The following is a 21887-nucleotide window of genomic DNA, read 5'->3' as shown; positions in this document are numbered from 1 at the left end:
GACAGTGTGACAGAACGTTGTTTGGTTTTGACGGTGACAGCTCACTGCCCAAATCCAGCCAACCTTGGTTTAGCCTGTCGGTTTTAAAAAGAGAAATGAGTATTAACTGTGGTTAATACGACAAGTGCCGAGCTAGCAGATATACTGCTAACCCAATAATACATTAACGATTTGTAGCGTTGGCTTTCTTCTCTAGTCCGGAAAATTTCAGGTACTTAGCAAAGAGAGGGTGTAACACTATCGCGCTATAGGATATTAAGCACAATTTGTTGCTTAACCTTAACCATCTGCATATAGTTTCCTACTGTTTTAAATGCTAGTTGACTATTCACCTAAAATTAGAATGAAGCTAACAAGTGCAACATCGCCACAGTGCAACATCGAAAAGCCATTGTACCTGATACACCATTTATACCTATTTGTATCATTTCCATTGCTAGCTTAATTTCAGATATTTCTGAAGTGTAACGTCATTTCATCAAAATGACTAATACATTTCAGGGGTGATAGAGGAGTGGTATTCAGCAGCTTAACTTTGATGTTCATACTTACCCTCTCTGGCAAATATGATAACCTAGCTAGCTAGGACTCTAATGACGGCTCATGTTAGCAGACTAACAAGCAATACAGAATGCGGATTTTAAATTCCCCTCATACCAGGACATTCGAATGCACCAGGACGTTCAAAAACTTACCAGCTACGTAGGAACGAAGAGGCATTACATATAGAACACGTACAAAAATAAAACTACAAACGAGCCTACCTTTTCAGACGAAAATGAACGGCACACGGATTTGACAGCTGATGGTGTAAACATGCGCACACTCATTCACGCGCTCTGTTAGGTTGTCAGGCTGTCCTTCCCATTCCTTGGACGCGGAGGGATCGCACGCACAGTGACGTAAAACGTAAGCTTGCCTTCAGAAGGCAAAACCACTGAAAAATCCACTAAATATTACAAACTTGTATTGTTATTTTTGTTTCCATTGAAGGCCCATACGTGTTTTTTCATGGTCAACAGGCTATCGGGCTGATACATGATTTCTGATCTCAGTGAAACAATTATTTGCACAGCACTCTTCAAAGCAATTGGCGATTTAGGACATATATTCTATATCACACTCCCACTTAATCTATTTCATGGAATTAGCAAAAACACAGACAGGTAGAACTAATATCCAAAGAAAATTTTACAGCATTAATTAATGCACATATACGACCATACGTAGGTGCAAAGACCACCATTAGTTTTATGCGTCTAACATGTGCTGGCACTACTTGCCATTCAATGGAACAATAATAGTAGACTATGCAGCCTTTCAGATAGTTCCAATAGCGTACGAATGCTACATTTAAAAAGGCTGTGAAATAAAATCAGATATCTTTCAGATATTTAACTAGAGGATATCAATTGAAATTCTATTTACACCTAGCAATTTTTTAATTTAGCTTTTTTGTTTTTACTATTTAGCACGCCGACTTGTCACTAGGTGGAAGTAAAATGCCACATATGACCGACCACCTGCTGAAGCGTATTGACGTTCATCTGATGAGCACATTAACATAGCATAAAATACACGTTTTTTTTTTTATAGGTTTGTTTTTTTTGGCTGGTACACAAATATGTATCGGTTAATTCCTGTAGGCTAGTTGGTCAACTAGGGTGTCCACAAAACAGTTCACTTGCTGAAACCAAAACGACAATGGGTTAAAAAGCTAAAACAGAAAGCAGGCTTGTCTAAACACTGTCTAATTCAGGAATAAAAAGTAGACTATCCTTTCATGGACCAAAAAATGCCACAGTTTAGATTTTGGCAGCGAGCAATCCAAAAATGATCGCAACATAGGCCTACAGTGAATCAGTGATTTCATCCCGATATCGTCATCAACACACTGGCGAGGAGAGAGAGAGAGAGAGAAAGAGAAAGAGAGAGAGAGAGAGAGAGAGAGTGGGTGAGTGAGTCGAGTTGAGTCGAGTCGCGGGGGGGTCCGACACCGGCTCGACAGCAGGCATACTCGGTCAGGAAACAAAGAGCAGGGTATGGGGCGCATGAATGATCCGCAAAGACAACAAAAGCAGCAAGAAAATAGTTGGGGCCCGCCCTGATCCGAGTATCGGTTTTTAGCGTTAGGTTTTATGCCGCAAACAACTTTCATGTTGGATATGCTTTCGAAGCTTTCGTATACTAGGCTGGTTTATTAAGTTTAGCCTATTACAGGCTATGTGCAAGGATGTATTACAGGAGACTGTCTATTTCAGCGTAGGCTAAATTGACGCCCAAAGCTCACTCGGGAAAAAAAACCAACGGCCATTATTTACCTGAGAATATCCTGGCATCGCTGACAAATTTCGTATTCGGTAAGTGACAGCACTTATATTTTTAATCAGACCCCGTTCTCAATGTGAAACTGTTTCAGGTTGCAATTGACAGTTGTCGTTTAAACCCAGACAGAATTTCACGTTTTATAGAAGACTGTGATGTCCAGGTCTGCTGTTAACCATGTATAACTACAATATCCCCTGTCTACTATCAGAGGTTAGGCTACCAAATCATTGCCGTCTCATCATGGATGTTTAAAATAAATGCTGCAATCGTGCTGAATCATTGATAGCCTTGAAATATCGACAGAGAAAGGGGCTAGAGAGAGAATTCGATTTCCCAATGTCCACACAGCAAACCACTTATGAATTTCTCCCAAACTGACGGACTGACTGACGGTCCGGCTGTCTATGGAACAGGTCACTGAGCTTGCCCCTCGTTCTTTGCAAAACACAGGGTGCTGCATTTCCATTCAAAAAGTCTGAAAGAATGCCCCACTAACCCATCTTCCTTTCTGTTACATTGTCCTTGATGAACTGCTAAGAAGGACCGGACACTAGATTTGACCGTCTCAAAAAGCCATAAATGAAGTGTCACTGACAAATGTACAATGAGCACATGCAATACTATTGAGTCTGTCTATTTTGAAGCACAGTCTGAAGCTATCACGTGCAGTTGGCAAACAGATGGCATGTCTGATGTAGTCGGTATAACGTTCGACGTCCGGTTATTAATCTCTATCTACACGCCCACAAGTGTATGTTGTAGTTCACATTCCCACAACCGTGATAATCTGCTCTTCCTATCCTGCATTACTCTTGTCTTCAAATTATACTGCATGCCTTTCCTTGTGAGTGGCAAGTTGAGCAATTACTTATGTGTGCAGTGTTGAGCATGGGACTTTGCCTTAGGCTACAACACTGAAAACACAAACACATGAATGTTAAACCATAAACAATGGAGGCTTCTTGTAAAATGGTTACTTCTATGTAGAGCAGTGGAACATGATCGCCTGTCACAGCCCAGTGTATGATATAGCAGATCACAGCTGGATTCAGTCAGGCAGAGAGAAAGAGAGCACAGGAGAGAGTGATCGAATGAAACCAAAACGGTGTGTGTCGTCAAATAAGGCATAGTTGACACACATGACATGGCATTATATGTATAGGGCACATACCTACATGCTTTTGGAGGAAAAGGGAACATTTGTTTTTTTTCCGATGTGTCTGTTATGAGGAACAACAAGGGGCGAGAGCCCCACAGGTGTGATGCTTGAGGGATTGCTGTTCATGTCCCGTCTGCGTCTCTCCTTCATCATTCTTCTCTGAGGCACCCAGTGGAGGATGGCATGTCCTCTTGAGCGCGTCCTCCTCCCCAAGGGGCTGGGGAACTGGTCAAACTGGCTGGGGCTGTTTTTTTGTTTCCCAACAGCCGGTGTAGAATTCCAGCCACGAGTGAAATACATTGTTGAGCTCTTGACTTTGAAAACAAATTGTGGTGTTTGCCTTTGTGCGTCTGTGTGTGTGTGTGTGTGTGTGTGTGTGTGTGTGTATGTATGTGTGTTTCTGTGAGCGTGTCAGTGTATATGTGTGTTGTATGTATGTAGAAATATGATAAATGTGCATGTACAGTACACGCATGGATGGCTTTTACTAGGAAGCCACAATTCTCAATGCACTCTGAAGGTAATAAGTCATAAAACCTTGGGAGGATCCAATATGATGATGTCATCTGTATCCTTCCTTCACCACTGTGGCATCCCTCCCCCACAGACTCAAGTGCACTTATTGGCTGTGCCACTCCTTGTTACCCTCCAAAGATCAAAGAGCTATCATCCATAGCAAGTCAGACATCTCGTATCATAGTTATCAGGCTTGCTTGACCCTCAGTCAACTCAAGCTTGTTACTGTGGGTATTTCCTTTTGGCAAAAGAGGACAACTGTGCTGGGAATAAGCACTGGATTGGGGGGAGGGGGTGTGTGTGCTTTCCAAACCCTTTCTTATCTGTAGGGTTCTTCCATGGTTCGCCCTCTATGGTATCCTCTCACCCATTTCCTCTCTCTCATTTTGTATGACCCGTTTCACTGACAAATGAATTGAATGGATCTCATTTGTGTACATACGATTGTAGTCAAAAGAGGAAAAAAAGGGTAAACATTTCCTCTTGGGCTTCCAACTAGGCAGTCTGAATAACATGGCCCGTATGGCCAATCAAGCGTACTGACAGATGGGAGAATCTGTTGAAACACTCTGTCACCCCTGTTCAGATACCATCACATTACTTACAGATCATGATCGGCTCCAGAGCGTGTATGCTACGATGTAACTGGGAATTGAGCAGCCTTGTTTTAGAATTCAGAGTGCAGCGTTTATTATAGTTCTCACAGAATAGGGTTTACAGACAGCGCTGCCGTACACAGGCTTTGCTTTCAGGCATCAGGGACATTTGCATGACAATACAAATGTTCAGCTTAAGCACACAATACATCAAGCCCTGCTAATTCTCAGTCCATTAGGCTGGAAAAGTGGTGTTTAAAAACAGGCAATATTTTACTAAAACAGAGAATATGAAGTGAGGGCAATGATTTATTTGTGTATTCATTCTTTTGTTTGTTTCTTTATTTTCTTCCTTCCTTCATGGCTGAGATGAGTCATGTAAGGGAAAACATTAATAGTGCCATAGGCGGGCATGTTCAGGGTCTGTGGGAGTGGGCATAGTTGTGGCAGGTGCAAACCAGGCGGTTACATGAAGTGAAGTCCTGCACCTCCCTCCTCCAAAAATACTCCAGCAGCCAAGTAGACACCACTGTGGCCAAGCCATCTGCCAAATATGACTGGGGCGGTTCACACGTTGCCCATTTCTCTAAAATCCACTGCCCAGGATGCCAGTGTCTCTTCCAAGTGTGTCACAGCATTTGTTTGTTATCACCAGCTCAGCACTTCAGGTTCCGTTAGAGCTGGGTAATCTCTGCCATTAGCAACCTAGCCCCATGTCTTGACATTCTCTGCTTGTAACATTGCGTGCAAAATACCAAGATAATTGGTTTTGCTTTTATTCTCTTTTTCTCTTTTTTCATTGGTTCACCTTGTCTGTTGACACCTTGACAGGCACCACTGTTGTTTCACTGTGCAGAGGGCTCCACGTATTTGGCCTATACTATTGGCTTTACCCATACCATGCATTGTTATCATACCAGTAAGCTTTTTGTGCTTTGTCAAGCCATTCAATGTGACAGATTTGCCTACACAGTTTGTTTGTGTTTCCTTGTTTGCTTCTCTGAATAGCAGCAGCGAGGTTTGGACATACTCCTACACGAGGTCATCAGTTCAAGAGGGAGATTTGAGACCTGTAGGCAGTATTCAGTTTGTGCAGTTTAAGCCAGTCCATTTTTCTCTCCAAACGTGGAGGTTTTAATAGATTTTTTGGTTTTACTTTGTCTTATTAACTTGCCTACCCATGATACAATTTGACGTGTAGTAGTTCTACAAATGCGTTTCTTTCATACAATCTATTCTCCCTGTTGCAGCCCCAGGCTCACAGTTCCCAGTAAATCACTTTAATTGTAAAGTGTCATTTAGAATCCTGTAACTCTGAGATGAGCTGGACTATGGGTATGATGTGCCATTTGTGTAAATATGCACATCCATATAAAAGGATGCATTCCGTGACGGCGTTGTTTTGATTGGTTTGTAATTTAAATGCAATTATTTGTATTCAATTTTGCTGTGCAGTTTAATGAATGTACTGTATATCCCAGTCCTCATATCATGCAGACATATTCTATGTCTAGTTTTTGATTGGCTTGTAATTTTAATGCAATTATTTCTTATATCCCCTGGTGGTTTAACGCTACATTAAATCTCCTGTTGTCTCCACACCTTTGTAAATCCCTTTTGTAGCGGTTAAAACATCTACGCCGAGCGCAACAGAAGTGTCTCGGTGTGTGTGCACTATGTAACAAAATCCGGATTTTGGTGAAAGAAAGGGCCATTGAGCCCCCGCAGCGCTCTCTGTAAATCTCTGTGAAGTAATCTTGGCATTAGCCAGCCTTCATTTTGGATGCATTACAATAACAGCTTCAGCTTCATTCAGCATATGCTGTGTTTGGCTACTGCACAGACCGTCAGGCTATTGCTGCGGTCTTTTGTTATGTTTATCATTAACTTCACAAATGAAAGCTGGGACAGACTGTTCAGTCTGACTGTCTTAAAAAAAAAAGTTATAAGTTATGGGTAACTTGAGGCCACTGCCATGATGTCACGAGCTGGCTGGCTCTAATGTGGTGCTGGGAATATGGCTGTAATGTTGTACCTGAATTGCACTATTGTCCCAAAAGGTAATTAGAAATAATGAACGACTGCCATCCATCTTATCTGCCTAGTAGAGTACAATGTAATTGCAACCCATTTTGATATAACGCTGCAGAGTTTTTTCTTTTTTCTTTTTTCACATCATTGCTCCTTTTAGTTGGGAATGTGTCTGTCACTTGAACATGGGGTGTGTCTCTCTCCAGGACAAAGTCCTCACAGCACTGCGGTGTTGCAAGACTTTCTTATTTACTTGAGCTGGGATTCCTACTCTGATGTCACAGACAGTCTGCTATAGAAGGGAACTGGGCGTAGTTGGCCAGCTGCATTTTCATGCGTTGCTGAAATTGTTTTAGCTGAGTACATCCACAGATAGGGACAGAGGGTGGGTACCTCTCCATTTTTTTAAATGTGTACATTGAGCAGACTCCCTTTTTAATGTGTACATTGAGCAGACTCCAGTTGTTTTTTTCTTCCTCTCCTCTTCTCTTGGTGTTTCACTGTTTGTCATTTTGATTTCAACTCCTGTTTACAATGTGAATGTCCAATCATAAAATGATCTATAAACAATAATCATGACCTGATTTTCTCTCTCCCTCTCTCTCTCTCTCGCACTCTTTTTCTTCCCATTAGATGATGATGACTAGCCCTGTTTGACCCTTCACCTTGCTGCCCAACTTTGGGCCAGCCAGAACATACAACGGCAAAAATGTCTGTCCCAGAGTCCGCAGTCTGCGCCCTGTCCGCCCCCCCTTCCAAACCGGAGGTCAAGCCTAGGCCCCCAGTTCCCTCTAAACCCACCCCAGATCCCCCGCAGACGGAGAAAGGCATCCCTGGGAAATCTGGGAAGGTGAAACACATCGTCAACAAGTTCAACCAGCCGGAGCCATCCCCGGGTCCGGCCCAAACCCAGGCGCCGTCGCCAGGAACCGGGACCGTTGTCTCCAACGGCTCCAATGGGGCGGACAAGACGAGCCCCCAGAGACAAGCGCCGGAGGTGATGCCCAAACCCAGAGTGTCCAAGGGCCCCCAGGCTGTGCCCGACCAGGCCCCTCCTCTTCCTATGAAACGGAGCCGTCTCCGCAAGAGCCCCAATGTGCCGGTGTACGGGAACACGCCGGGGGCGAGGGTGAGGAGTGGCTCTGCACCCGTCATTGTGGAAGGGGGGCGATCAGGTAAGCAACCCATTGTTTCTGCGTTAATATTTGTTACCCCTCCACTACTCTAGTGCACTGCATCATTGTCCTGGATGTGTCACTTAAAACCATGAATTGTCCGCTGTTGGCTGTATCCATATCTAAAACAGTTGTGTGGCTGTGTAACTTAGTCACAGAGAAACAGGTTTAGTTGGTGTACAGGCAGCACACACCTTGTGTGTGTCCCAGTGGCGTGTGTCTAAAAGGTGTAAACAGAAGCGCAATGGGGCTGTTGGAACATACAGCACACCACGTGTATACCATTGCTTTGTATGACAATGTTTTCATATCTCTGTGTTGACTTCATACGTTGCATGTTTAGACTTTTTGAAGATAATCCCAACATCCTTAGGGCATTCCTCCAAGTCATTTAAACCATGCAACTAGCCATTTGTGAGTATTGATTTACCATTTGGGTTTTAATTAGGCTTTAAAATGGGAGAGCCCCGAAAATGTCTTCTGTTTTGACAGGCTGAAAGATTCAGGAAGTGAGCATGAGAGGCCATATTTATTTACCCCCATTTTAATTTATTTTCTCACAGAGAAACTCGATCCTCCCTTCACTGCTTCTCTCTGTTCTGTGTTTGCCATAGAAAAGCAGGGAGGTGCTTTAGGCGAATCTGTTCTCAACCAGCAGCCTCAGATCTCCTTTTTGAGCACGTCTTTTATTTCATCCTGTGCAGCGACTCCCACCCACCCACAAAGAAAAACACTTTTGAAAGCTTTTAGATCAACCTGGTGTAAGATTATAGCTATTTACTTTCAGAAATTACAGACAAATGGATTACTACCAGAAAACAGTAAAAAAGGAGGGGAGTCCTTTCTGGTAAATGTTGTGAGAGGGTGGATACCCCCCTACCATACCACCCCCCCCCCCCCACACACACACACACACACTCTCAAATGTCTCTCTAAGATATTAATCTAAACCACATATCCCAAAAACCACCACTGCTTTCACCAGATCAGCATCAGATTCTTTCCAGAGTCAACTGCTGTCTAGAGTGGTGTGCGTCATCATGATCATCATTATTCCTGTTATCTAAAATAGATGCCTTTGATCCCTCATTCATTCATTCACACCTGTTAAAGAAACGGCAAGGATGTCCAATATCTCACCGCTCCACCTGGTTTCTGTGTGAAGTGTGTTTATCATAGCTGTTCAGTGGACTCTCTTCCCGTAAGGCTCCCAGCTAATGGTTATATTACCTCCCAGAGATAAAACGTGGAGTGGAGCTGTTTTCTTATCGTGATACTGAGCTGCTATATCACAGGATACATATGTAGGAACAGACTTTGCAGGAAAGAGACTTCACATATAGCTCATATTACAGACTAGCCTGGGCTGAGAGTTTATGGCCTAAGCCATATGGACGTCTGGGTAAATAATTTATTCAAAGAATTTGTCTGCATCCCACACAGTTATTCAGTTTAGGAATAGACTTAATGTCTTGGCCTGATGAACACTGTGCTTATATGGGCTTCGAGCCTCAGCTATACACACAAACAAGGAGTATTTGTTTAATTGCTTTTTAAGCTACTTTTTAGTGCTTAGACTTTGGACCAGTAAAGCATTGGCAGTTGAAGAAGGCCAATAAACTCTTAAAATTCAACAACAAACGGAGTTGCACTTATTGCTGTCGTGTCGGTGTGTGAGAGAGTAGATCGGATAACTCTTAGCTTTAAAATGGCAGACAGTGGGAAGAGGGCATTCAGCAAGATCCAGCAGAATGTCTGTGAGTCTATGGAAGACAAGCTGACGAATGAGAGCAAACTGACTCACAAGACAACACTGAAGAGGTCACTGACTCACAAGACAACACTTAAGAGGTCACTGCAGAAACATGGAGCTGTGGTGATATCGGGGGGTTCGAAAGCAGCCACTAAGAAACGTCCGCATGTTTAAGCCCAGAGACAAACAGAGGAAAAGGGAGAGAAAGGGAGGAAAATGGAGAGAAAGGGGGATGAGTGGAGAGAAAGGGAGGCAAAGGGAGAGAAAGGGGGATTAGTGGTAAGCACACAGTTGTAACCACAGAGGAACAGGTAGGTGTCAGACATGTCAGTGTGACCCGGCCATGTTGACTTCATGTGACTCGATCTCATTTAAAAAGGTAAACGTCGGGTGAACCTTGAAAAGTAATGTCCCTATAGCATCTCAAAATGGTGAAGCAGGAGATAGAATGTTGGTAATAATCTGCTCCCTCTGTCAAGATGGTGAGAAGGACAGAGAGAAATGAGAGTGCTCAAAGCTGGTAAAATCAGACATTTTAATGGAAAGGCATCATGTGAGTCTTACAGGGCTGACCTTCATCCGCAGGAAATGAAAACATCATACAAGAAAGAGCCTCTCAAGGCCTGTGTGTAGGACAACAAGAGAGTCGTCTTTGGTCATTTTCTTTCCTGAAGAACAGAATTCCTTGACATCAAGACATGTTCCTTTAGTTGTGTCTTTTTTTTTTTTGCATGTAACTGGCCGAGCTTATCACACACGTTATCCCGTTTTGTCTTTCACATTCAAACTCTGTAACCTGATTGTCCCTCGCCTGCTCACAAGAAAAAGTCGTTTATGAGGAAGGAAGGAAGTAATGATACTGATCCCTCAGGCTACATTTGAACACATGTTGTTGACAGTCAGTAATTCTTCAACAAGTATGAAGAGGGATAATTGGGGATCACTGCAGGCCAATGTGATGTAGTTCAAAATGACACTGTGGCCCCATTCCGCTATGCAGTGTGAACTGTAATATGAAATCTGGATCAGTGTAATGTGACCGACGTCTCAATTCCTCACAGCTCCTGATGGGAAGGAAGGAGAGCTGCTGTCTGCCGCTGGCCTGGAGACGGAGGTGGACAAGTGTCGGGACGCTCCCCCCAGCCCTCGCTGTGTGAGGAACTGCAGCTGTGTGTGCCATCTGGTGTGTCCTGGCATGAAGCTGGTGTGGGTACCCCTGGAGGATGGGGCGGAGGAAGTAACAGAGAAGGTGGTGGGTGCCAGGGGAGAGCAAGGAGATGAAGAGAGGAGAGGGGAGGGCGAGAGTAGGACAGTAGTGGAGCAGGGGGATGCTAGACAGGAAGAGGTGGAGGAGGAGGAGGAAGGATTGGGAGCAGAGGATGAAGATGAGGATGAAGTGGAGTTGTACCTCAGCGGGAGCTCCGACGAGAGCGAGAGTGCAAGTGGTGACGGGGAGTTGACGAGCAAGGCCAAGTTCCAGCACACCCTGGAGCTGGTTGGCGAACAGTTGAGGAGGAGATCAGACCCTGGGCCACACGTGGTGCTCACCTCCTACACCACCAGCGCCCTCTCCCCCGGGGGCTTCTCCAAAGCCCAATCCATGGACGACGACTCGGACATCTACGAGATCAACATCGTGGTGGACGGAGTGAACCAGCGGCCCCACGAGCCCCAGGTCCCGCTCATCCGCATCAAGCCCCCTCGAAGATCCAAGCTCTCGTCCTCGGCGTCTGACGAAATGGACGCTGCCACGACGAGCGACGACAGCCCCCCTCCAGCCATCCCACCGAGGGTGCCCCTCCTTCCAGAGAAGCCCTGGGGGGGCATTGCGCTGCCCCAGCCTTCTCCCGATGAGAGACGTGCCCTGCGCCAGGCATCACCTTTGCCCAGTCCCCCAGCCAGCCCACGCCCTCATAGACATCCTCCAGTCCCACCTAGCAAACTAGGACAGAATGGACTCCGTGATAGCAGTCAGTCCTTAAACTCTCTTCCCCCAAGCACAGGTGAGCTCATGTCACAATGTGTGTATATATGCAGATAGTATATCTGAATTCCTCCTAATCATAACATTTGGTGATGATGATATTTCTTTCTATCTCCTCCTAAACTCTTTTGTGGGAGGTGAAGATGAGATTTGTGAAGGAAAGGAGGATGTTGACAAAGACAAGTAAGACTCCCATCTCCATCTTTGTACTAAAGCTTTCAAGTGTACTTTTTCTGTTGTGGTGCTTTCATTACTTTAATACTCATATTCAACATTTTAGACCGCCAGTTGCACCGCCTAGGAAGCAGTCAATAGACTGGGAAAGTATGGATGGTAAGGATGAATTATTTACACTGAATTTAAATTGCAGATTCATCTGACTGTAACTGATATTAATGAGTTGCACATACCCCAGTGTGAGTTGCAAAAACCCTAATGCTGATGCTGAATGCTGATATCTCTCTGGTCCTCCTTCTATCTTTCTTTCTCTATCCACCCATCCATCTATCTACCTTCATGCCTCACTTTCTCCCACTCTGCCTTTAGAACCTCTTTACCAGACGTACCGTGAATCGGTCATCACCAAGGCCATCCGCCAGCAGACAGTGTGCCGGAACATCAGCAAGACCAGCGTGGACTTCCAGATGGACCACGGCCACCGCCGCGGATCCGTGGCCTCAGTGATGGGAGGGATCGGGGGGGCGCTGGGCTCCAGGGCCAGCCCCATCCCCCAGGGAGCACGGAGCACGCTCTGGCAGGACCTGCCAGCCGTCCGGGACAGCGGCGTCCTGGAGAAGCTCAGCTCTGACGAGTGCAAGTACCAGGAGGTGAGTGGGGGAGAAGATGGGTAAGAAATGGGAAGAGGGGGAGAACGACGCAAAAGGAGGACAGAGAAGAGAGAGAGAAAGCGGTAGAGAGAAGGGTGGAAGAGGGGAGGAAGGAGAGGGGAGGGGAGGAAGAGGCTATGGGTTGGGAGGAGAGCGTGAAGAGATGAGGAGGAGGAGGAGGAGACAGGAAGAGGTGATGAAACTATGGTGAACAAGGGGCAGAGGAGAAGGAGCAAATGGGCAGTGGACAGTGTGAAGGGGAAGCAAAGGGGTGGAAGGGGGGAGGGGGTTTAAGAAGGTCATGAGGTCGGTAAAATGAATAGGAGGAAATTTAGAAAGATGATATTTGTTGTTGGATAGAGGAGAAGGAGCAAGGAGTGCAACATGTTTTGAAATATCCTTCCTACTACCTTTAACAGTGAAATAATATGTCACACTTCGAAACAAAACATCTACAAATGTGTGTGTGTGTGTGTGTGTGTCTGTGTCTGTGTGTGTGTGTCTGTGTGTGTGTCTGTGTGTGTGTGTGTGTGTGTGTGGTGTGTGTGTGTGTGTGTGTGTGTGTGTGTGTGTCTGTCTGTCTGTCTGTCTGTGTGTGTGTGTGTGTGTGTGTGTGTGTGTGTGTGTGTGTGTGTGTGTGTGTGTGTGTGTGTGTGTGTGTGTGTGTGTCTGTGTCTGTGTGTGTGTGTGTAGAGTATATTTGAGGTGCTTACTTCTGAGGTGTCTTACCTGCGCTCTCTGCGCGTGCTGACGGAACACTTCATGGACTCGCGGGAGCTGCAGGACACCCTCATCATCAGGGACAGGGTGCCGCTCTTCTCCAACATCCTGCGCATCCGCGAGGTCAGCGAGAGGTAAGGAGGGATCACAACAAAAAGACAAAGAGAAAGAGGCGATGAACACTAGGGGGGGACGTGAAATCAGAAGCGCATTGAGTGCATTAGGAATAGTCAGTGGTGGCCAGCCCCTCTTGCAAGGGTAGTCTCATAGGCAGGTGTGTCTAACAAGCTCTGCAAGTGCAGAAAGAGGGTGAATATGGCCATGCCCTGTGTGGTGAAACAGTCCGTTTCCACTATCTACCCCTTGCCCTGGCTTGTATGAAGCCTTTGCTGGACCTTTTTGCCCTTTGCTCTGGGCATTAAATGACTATGAAGTAATAGTAATTAGTAATAGTAATAGTACAATAAGTGCTAGTAATAGTACATTGTTATTAAATGCCAGCCTCCTAGAGAAAATAGAAGTGTGTGGGGTTTGAACTTGGCAGGTTTCTGAAGGATCTAGAAGATCGCATGGAGTACAGCCTAATCATCACAGACATATGTGACATCATCCACTACCACGCCCAGCACAATTTCCCCGCCTACATCGACTATGTGCGGAACCAGATCTACCAGGAGAAGACCTACACCTCCCTCATGTGAGTAACCGCTGTCGTGGCAACTGCTAATACCTGTTAGTGTGTCATTTTTAAAGGGCCACATTTAAACAATTTGTATAGGTACTCACATCACTGTTTTTGTACTGATCAGTAACTGCACACATACCGGTAGCTCACTTTCAGAAGAGATGGATTTGCAGAAAACGATCCTGTACAGGGTAGTTGGCTGAGTGCATAAAAGAGGCCAGTGATGCATGAGTCTGTGGCCTACTATGCTGTTATCCAGTCAACAGCAGCCAACAGCTCATTCACCTCATCATAAAATCATGTAAACAATTATTGAGCTTTAAGTTTTAATGTTGAATTTAATGAATGAAATATGGACGTATATTTACCATACCATGGAAAATGCCGCATTTTGCCACATCAAAGCTGCTCACTGCACGTGTCCTGTTTTGCTCCTGACTGTCCTTCTGCTTTGATTGCTGCTGCTGTGGGCTGTGCTTCCTGAGCAGGCGATCGAACACGGTGTTCGCCGGCGTCCTCCTCCGTCTGCAGGAGTCTACCAAGTGCCAGAGGCTTCCTTTCATGTCCTTCCTGCTGCTGCCCTTCCAGCGCATCACCAGGATCAAGATGCTGATCGAGGTGAGCTGCAGGATGGGAGCCGCTCAGTGGGATGCGTGCAAACCAACCGCCGTGAACTGATCAAGGATCAGCTGAGTCGACAGAGCAGAGGCTATAGAGACTTCATTAGCAGTGAAGGCTTGTCAGTAGGCATATAATGAGTAATCAGTAATTGAGCCCCACGGGACTGCAATCAATAGGGGCAGTGGAGCAGTATTCAAATGCAGAGCCACACTGAGCAGTAGCTCCAGACAGCTTTCTGGTAAATAAAACATAACGAGAACCGTGTTAGTTATGAGGGCATATGTATATGTATATATGTCATAAGTTATGTTTACTTATTTGCTTATCCAGAACATTCTGAAGAGAACCAAGGAGGGAACGAGGGAGGAGCAGACCGCCTCCAAGGCCCTGGCGTCCGTTTCAAAGGTATTCTCCCACCCCACCCTGTCCATGCCTTTCCATCCCTAGACTTCCCTGTGTCTCGCCAAGGCCTGGCCCGCTCCTGTGGAGTGACGTCACTATCCCAGTCCATTGTCTCAGTTATTCCAGAGGATTTCCTATCCTAGTGAGAAGCGGGGATGGACAGTTGCCGGAACACAAAATGATTTGGACTAGGAATTGATTTGCTTTTTTGAGATTGTTGCATTCCTTTTTCTGCAGTCTCTCTACAGTATCAGTAGTGTAAACGGGCCAGGTTGCCGATCTCATTTGTTTTTAGCTGCGGTGTGGGAGTTGTACGTATCTCAAGAGAAAGCGGTCGGAAACAATGAAAACAAGCTGTTCGCTACACCCATCATTGGATCCCTGCTCTCACTGGACATCTCTGTTCTTTTCTCTTTGTCTCTTTTTAAAATACTTTACACACCCACTGCTGCTACACTATCTGCGTATATTTTCCCCATGTTCTATCCCTTCCTACACTTTCTACTTATTATAACCTCTCACTCACTCTCTCTCTCTCTCTCTCTCTGTAGATTATAGTCGAGTGCAACACACAGGTTGGGAGGATGAAACAGATGGAGGAGCTGATTGACATCAACAAGACTCTGGAGTTTGACAAACTCAAGGTGAGCTGAGAGCACCAGCGCAGTCATTTAGGTCTCTAGCTGCTGGCTTGCATCCCAGTAAGGATGGGTTTCCACCTGTGTGTAGTGTTCTTTGTATTTCTGTGTAACATTTTATATTCCCAGGGTTTGGGTTATTCAGTATTCTTTATGTTATTTCTTTTACGACATTTGATAATATTGCAATGTCTCCACAACATTAATGCAGCTATATTCATATACTGTACTTTAAGAAAAAATTGCATTACTGACATTTCTATGGAGTTTTTTTTTATTTGAATTTCTGGAAGCATTTCTTACACGTGTCCCATGTTTGTTTTGCAGGCAGTGCCCATAATTTCTCAGACACGCTTCCTAGAGAAACGTGGGGAGTTGCAGGATGTGGCAAAGGGTGGAACGATCTTCAAGCTGCGGCCCAAATCCACACCTGTTTTCCTCTACCTCTTCAATGACCTCCTCGTCATCGCCAGTAGGAAGAGGTGAGGCCTGCGTATGATTACCACTCTGGATCACACAAACACACCCACTTCCTGCCATCAGATTCTATTTATGTAGCTCTGCTCATACAAGTGAATGTATTTCATGAGACTGCATGCTGACAATAGGAAGAAAGTTTGTTTTGTTCTGAATCCCGCAGCAGAATGACGTGAACAGTCAGTTAAACCACTGTCACAAAAAAATACTTAAATATTTTAAACGGCACTGAAAAACTTTTGAGGTTAACAGACGACAGGTTTAACCAACCCTGGTGAAAAATCTACTATGGTTTCATAATCTCTTCAAAAACCGAGCTGGTGAGACGTAGTCTAACAGCAGCAGGGCCATTTATGGACCTCATCATGGACAATAAATAACAGAAGGCCAGTGGTCTGTGGTTAACATTTGCATATGTTGTTACATAATAAAGAAAAACGCACTGCTATTTCAGCTGTTTGTCCTTATAGGAGGCGGTGCGACACTTTTGACTATCAAAACATTTAGATAACGTGTGTACATCTCCATGGAAACAGCAGTCAGCCAAAGCCACTGGTATGTGCGTATGAAAACTAATTGAAACTGCACTATGTCTACACATTGCTCCAGCTCCGAGCGGTTTGTGGTTCTGGACTACGCACACCGCTCCCTGGTCCAGGTGAAGGCCCTGGGGAATGAGCTGCCCAGCGGGGGACTGGACAACTGCTTCCTCCTCACCCTGCTGGAGAACAACCAGGGACGCCTCGTCGAGCGCGTGCTGAAGGCTGCTACCGAGTGAGTGGGCCGTCGGTGCTGGACCATAAAGCTTTATGACTATTATGACTTCTTTCAAGACTGAAAGCAGGAACTCATGTATGCCCATAGTAACAAACGTATATGCCCACTAGTAACAAGTATTTGGATCTGTGACACTGCTATTTTGACTTGATTATTATGTTCCTGTTCTTGTATCAAATACCATTGTAAGTCATTTTGAACAATGGATATACATGACTGTGAACTCTTTTTTTCCATTTCTAATCACAGCACAGGTACAACGTGCAGCTTTGGACAGGGGGGCATTGGGAACATGCTCCATTAAATACTTTTCTGATTCTGATTCTGATTCTGATTTATCCTTCTTTACGTAGGTCGGACGTGCACAGGTGGGTTGCCGCGTTCCCGAATCCAGACGACATCGACAGGGATGCAGATGAAGTCATATATGATGACTGGGGTTAGTACTGGGCAATTCAAAACACTATAGCCTAGCTGCCGTTATGAAGAGGATTTCAACTGTTGATTTTAATGATGTGTGTGTGTGTGTGTGTGTGTTTGTGTGCATACATCAGACTGTCCACAGGTGCAGTGTGTGGAGCAGTATGTGGCTCAGCAGGCTGATGAGATCAGCCTTGAGCCAACCGAGATCATCAACGTCATCCGCAAAACCAATGAGGGTGAGCATGAGCCCCTGAGGTGTAGACCCTAAGGTGTAGCCCCTATATGCAAAGACCTCAGTTAGAGAGTCCATTCACTCAAGCTTAATCCAGAGATGCATTCACTACAGTAGACTAACCTCAGGCCAGTAAACGTTCCACAGCTAGTCAGTGGTTCTGCACAAAAGCAACTCATTTAATGTCCTTCTTTTCTTGTCTTTTCTGCATTTTTTCCCCTAACCCTTTTGCTCTCTCTCCCTTCCCCTGTTCAGGTTGCTATGAGGGCATCCGGTTGTCTGACGGACAGAAAGGCTGGTTCCCAATAGCGAACGTTCTGGAGATTACCAACGAGCATGTGAGGCGCAGGAACCTCCGGGAGCGGTACCGTGTCATTCAGGCGGCCAGCATTGTCACCGGCAAGGGCCGGCTGACCCTTTAACAGACGGGAAAACTTCAACAACAAAAAAAGCACATGAACAAAAAGCACAAGACATTGGGGTGCCTGTGAAACAATGGGCGGGTGTTCTTCAGTGTTTTTTTAATCAACCACAAAATGGTTCTCCCAGGAAGACTCTCTCAAAACTACAGGATTTAGGCCACGGTGAAGGATGGAAAAAAAACGGAGCGTTTGTCTGGAGCGCTTGCTACCTTTGAAAACTGACCGTTGCAATCATGGAAACTTCCCTGCTGTTTCAGTTTTATTGCTTGTGAATATATATATATACAGTATATATATATATTTTAAATATGGAAATACATTTTGCAAACTATGTCTGACCCTCGTACATTTTGTGTGTGAGTATTTCCACACAGCAGCCTGCGCTTAGCTAAAAAATATTTGACCATTCCTGTCCAAAGGAGCCAGTCAAACATCTGTCATTTCCACAGCAATGTGCTGCTGATCAAGTGAGTCCCTCCCATTTCCATAGTGACAGGACCCCCCCTCCTCCCTCCCTCCAGGAATTCTATTTCATTCCAATCGCTCTTGAGTCAGCCATCACTGCCATTCCTGAGAATCTGCCACTTCTGATTTTAGCCTGACTGGGAGAAGTCTGCCATGAACAAGAGCACATGCTGAACACGGGGCTGGTATTGAGAGTCCTCCGCTCGAGTTCACCGTGCCAAACCACTAGTGATGGTTTTCTCAAGAGTTATGTTTACTTCACTTGGCCACATGGAACTACAGGAACACGAGAACTGCCATATCTTTGGGTTTGTTTACTCTAAAATGAAGACAAAAAAAATGTTGCTGCCTTGGAATGCTCTTATGTTAATCGGAATGTGTAATTTATTTTACAAAAATAGAAACTGGCTTTGAATTTTAAAAGGTTATGGTTGAGTTTGCACTGAAGTTATCGTCGTCATCCTTAAACTGACCTGTGATCCTGTTCCTGTGAGGACTTCAGCTACTTGTATCTTTCCAATGGTGTCATTTTTCCTTTTTGTGGACTGTGAACGTGTGAAGGAGCGGAGAACTGAATGCATTTGTGTGTCTGTTAATTTAGCATATGAAAGCAACAAAGCTTTATAAAAAAGCAAACATCAGGATTTAAACAGCACAATAAGGGCTAACTGCTCATTTTGGTAGAATTGAGACAGTCAGCAGCTCAGCATCTACTTGTAGTCAGTAAAAACAAGTACCGCAGGTTTGTCTTTTTTAATTGTATATATGTATTATATGCAAGAGAGGATGGATTTCCTCCCATTTAAAACTGTTTTAAGTAAAAAAAATAAAACAAAGTCATGCCTTTTTCTATTTTAATAAACATCTAAACAAAGGTTGGAGGATTCGTAAATAGCCAAGCCATTCAAAAAAACATATCCAAGCATATATCAGAGTATATCACATGCACTTAAGTAGCAAAAAAGTGTGAAAATGTGAAAAATAAAACACAAGCTATGGGGGGGGAAAAAATATAACAAGAGCAGGATTTAAAACTTTTTGGAACCACAATAAACACAATCAAGAACATAAAAAATCTCTTTTATCTTTTCCTCTGGTAGAGGAGGTAGACAGACACCACACATCCACATAACTACCCCTTATCTAATGGCATTTCAGATGACCTGCCTCCTTCAGGTTGGTCACATGAGATTTAGGACTTTATGATTCATGTCTGTTACATCCATTGCACTCTGGTTACACTGCAGGTCTGAGAGGACAATCTACACCCGCAAGAAGATCTGGATATTCAAAGGAATCACCACCACCACCTACTTGTGCAACCAAACTCAAACCAGGCCGGTCTTCAAGCTCGGTCGATGGTTCAGGCGAACCAGGATGAAGCTCAGGATGGTATTCTGAGAGCCCAGATGGGGAGATTTCCTGCGGAGTGTTGCAATGTTCCTTGGAGTGGCGTTTGTTAACAGTTGTGGTGACCACACTCAATGAGGAAGCTTCAGGAGCGATCTCTGACGTTGTTAAGACGGCTTCTTGGCCTTGACTGAGAACGTCAGCAGAAGGAGACTGAACAGGATGCTGTTGCATTTGAGCCACGAGTCCTGGAGATGGTGACCTCTTGACTTTATGTTGCTGGGTGCCGGTGCTATGGTGGAGCAGCAGCAGTGATGTGATGGCTTCATCTTCTGCCGGAGACATCTGAATGACCTCCAGTGTTCCTTCGGTTTGAGGCCGTTGTATGTAGGGGTGGGGACGGTGGCAAAGGTCTATGGTCCATGACCGGGTCCCTAGGTTGCGGATGGGGTGGGTGCCACTAAGAAAGGGGTCTGGTTGGACCAGGGGAGCGAGCTGAGAAGACATGATGGGTGCTGGAGTGTTGAGCTGGAAGTTCTCCATGGCCTAGGGACATGGGAGCAGAGCAAGTGGAAATGAAATGATGGGACGTGTAAATAGGGTAGACGACAGATTTCTAAAATGAAACGCTTATAAACTACTAAATCATTCTACAGCGCTACAACTTCTTCCATTGTATCAACCATTGTATCATTAATACCTTAACCACATGCACTATGTTACATGTAACATTCATGCACATGGCCTTTGGTCCATGTTGTCGTTACAAGAGCAATTTCCTCCAAAAAGCCCACTGCTTAGATCTGTCTGAGCAGAGCAGGGGCCAATCTTATTAAACTGGTCAGTCTGTCTGATCCCACTTTAATCTCACATGGGTTATGCTGGCCCCTAGTCTCTCCCCCAACCCCCCTAAAACCTCACCAGCGACCTTCCTGAGCCAGAAAATGTATCTAATCCTGGGTAAGCTGGATCACCCATAGTTAATATCACAGATCTCATTATATTCTATGTGTTTAAAGATTGTGAAATTAATACACAGAATTAATGTTGTTGCTTAAAAGCCCCTGTCACTCTATCGAGTGGGCCATAAAATCATTTGCTAGTTTTGATGGTTCAAAAATTCAATTTAACAGGTCATGCGTGGGGTGAGGATGATTTGAGAAAAGCCCCAGTATCTACAGCATGGACAAGATTAATCTGTTGTGATTATGGACTGCAGAAACACAGCCTGTGCCGCTTTGCAGGCACCACTTGCAGCTGACTAAATGTATACCTCCACTACTGATTTCAAGGAAAATAACAAACTAAAATCGTTCCATAACTTTTCCCTGACCTCAAACTTTGTCACAATATTGGGTATCCGGCTCCCTGGGGGCAGGTTGGGGTCCGTGTAGTAGAAATCCAGCGGGGTCATCACTGCCACTGTAAATGATACAGAAAACAGCCGCTGAAGCTTTGCAGAAAAATGATTAACCATGTATGAAAGAGCTTATGGCAATGAGTGACAACAAGTTCACTGAATATTAAAACCATGCCAATAGTCTGCAGGTTACCAGCCCAACCCCAGCTCTCACATGGAGGACTAGCAGACGACCACCTCTGTAGAGACTCTTGATAAATCGGCATGAACGTAGGGTGACTTATTGTGCGATTGGAGTAGGGGGTCAAGACAGCAGGTCGTCTCTACAAGAAAACATTGAACAGATGGTAGTAGAAAAATACGAACTGTGATTCCATATCTGTTTTTCCAAGGGTCTATTTCTGAACCAATAAGAGGGTTCGCTAATCGGGGGCAGGTCAACTATGACTGAAGACTAAGGCCCTTTTAAACAAACTTAAAATGTAAGGCTAAACTCGGCCCACATTATACCAGGATCGTATTTATAGGTCAACTCACGCCGGGCAGCGATGTGCCATTATTCATCATGTCCCTGCAAAAGTATACACGAAAAGTCACTGAAGATGGGTCGTTGCAACACGACCAAACGCAGAAACTGAAGACACACCGTTTCCTTGTGAGATTATTTTAAAATGTTAATTGCGCCACCCGGTGGATTTGTATTAATAGCGCAGCGTTCCTAAATTGTGCAGCCCAGCAACCACCTGAAATGAATCAAGTCAACGGATGTGTCTTTTGATTGGCTTATAGACAGGTGAACTATTATAAATAATTGCGTGCTTCATTAGGGGTTGGAATCTAATGGTGCATCACTACCAAGCACTTTTTTTCTGGAAAATGTCTTTAACATTATGTATTTCGCTCGCGTAAGTGTGAACAAATTGTATATCCTACTGTTGGCCTATTT

At 44.8% G+C, this 21887-nt stretch overlaps 3 protein-coding genes across 10 annotated transcripts in view; 1 reads left to right on the top strand and 2 right to left on the bottom strand.

Moving 5' to 3' along the window:
- The window catches only part of hdlbpb (high density lipoprotein binding protein b), a 23156-nt gene extending 22269 nt beyond the window's left edge, over positions 1–887 (bottom strand). For 4 of the 5 annotated variants that reach the window (XM_031585287.2, XM_031585289.2, XM_031585290.2 and 1 more), the window contains exon 1: positions 765–887. The gene's annotated coding sequence lies outside the window, so the exon portion shown is untranslated. Of the gene's footprint in view, positions 1–695 lie in introns of all 5 variants that reach the window. The other variant, XM_031585288.2, reaches the window with a different exon arrangement.
- Positions 888–889: 2 nt separating this feature from the next.
- On the top strand, positions 890–19080 carry arhgef15b (Rho guanine nucleotide exchange factor 15b). 3 transcript variants are annotated; one of them, XM_031585294.2, is made up of 16 exons: positions 890–909; positions 7264–7805; positions 10620–11561; positions 11686–11725; positions 11823–11875; positions 12089–12369; positions 13063–13223; positions 13634–13786; positions 14263–14392; positions 14726–14800; positions 15349–15441; positions 15763–15917; positions 16522–16686; positions 17043–17128; positions 17244–17348; positions 17600–19080. In XM_031585294.2, the coding sequence occupies exons 2-16, from the start codon at positions 7340–7342 to the stop codon at positions 17764–17766; spliced, it is 3072 nt and encodes a 1023-aa protein (XP_031441154.1). In that variant the 5' UTR covers positions 890–909; positions 7264–7339; the 3' UTR covers positions 17767–19080. The 3 variants fall into 3 exon arrangements, with proteins under 3 accessions (XP_031441154.1, XP_031441152.1, XP_031441153.1); XM_031585292.2 differs by lacking the exon at positions 890–909 and adding an exon at positions 1434–2360; XM_031585293.2 differs by lacking the exon at positions 890–909 and adding an exon at positions 6052–7015.
- Positions 18936–21801, bottom strand: LOC105907157. Of its 2 annotated transcripts, XM_031585302.2 has the most exons (4): positions 21479–21801; positions 21156–21264; positions 20915–21003; positions 18936–20127 (listed from the first exon to the last, which is right to left on the bottom strand). In XM_031585302.2, exons 1-4 carry the CDS (start codon positions 21506–21508, stop codon positions 19468–19470), a joined length of 888 nt encoding a protein of 295 aa, XP_031441162.1. In that variant the 5' UTR covers positions 21509–21801; the 3' UTR covers positions 18936–19467. The 2 variants fall into 2 exon arrangements, with proteins under 2 accessions (XP_031441162.1, XP_031441163.1); XM_031585303.2 differs by lacking the exon at positions 21156–21264.
- Positions 21802–21887: the final 86 nt, after the last annotated feature.

The sequence above is a fragment of the Clupea harengus genome, chromosome 18, assembly GCF_900700415.2.
Source record: "Clupea harengus chromosome 18, Ch_v2.0.2, whole genome shotgun sequence".
Classification (NCBI taxonomy): Eukaryota; Metazoa; Chordata; class Actinopteri; order Clupeiformes; family Clupeidae; genus Clupea; species Clupea harengus.
Note: the sequence above shows the minus strand (reverse complement) of the source record. Positions and strands in the feature narration are given on the sequence as shown.

Coding starts and splice junctions, on each gene's coding strand:
- arhgef15b (XM_031585294.2), top strand. CDS start 7,340: ATGTCTGTCCCAGAGTCCGCAGTCTGCGCCCTGTCCGCCCCCCCTTCC. Junction 14,801..15,348: donor CCCTGGCGTCCGTTTCAAAG/GTATTCTCCCAC, acceptor CTCTCTCTGTAG/ATTATAGTCGAGTGCAACAC. Junction 17,349..17,599: donor CATCCGCAAAACCAATGAGG/GTGAGCATGAGC, acceptor TCCCCTGTTCAG/GTTGCTATGAGGGCATCCGG.
- LOC105907157 (XM_031585302.2), bottom strand. CDS start 21,508: ATGATGAATAATGGCACATCGCTGCCCGGC. Junction 21,004..21,155: donor GTCGTCTGCTAGTCCTCCAT/GTGAGAGCTGGG, acceptor TATCATTTACAG/TGGCAGTGATGACCCCGCTG. Junction 20,128..20,914: donor ATATTGTGACAAAGTTTGAG/GTCAGGGAAAAG, acceptor CCATGTCCCTAG/GCCATGGAGAACTTCCAGCT.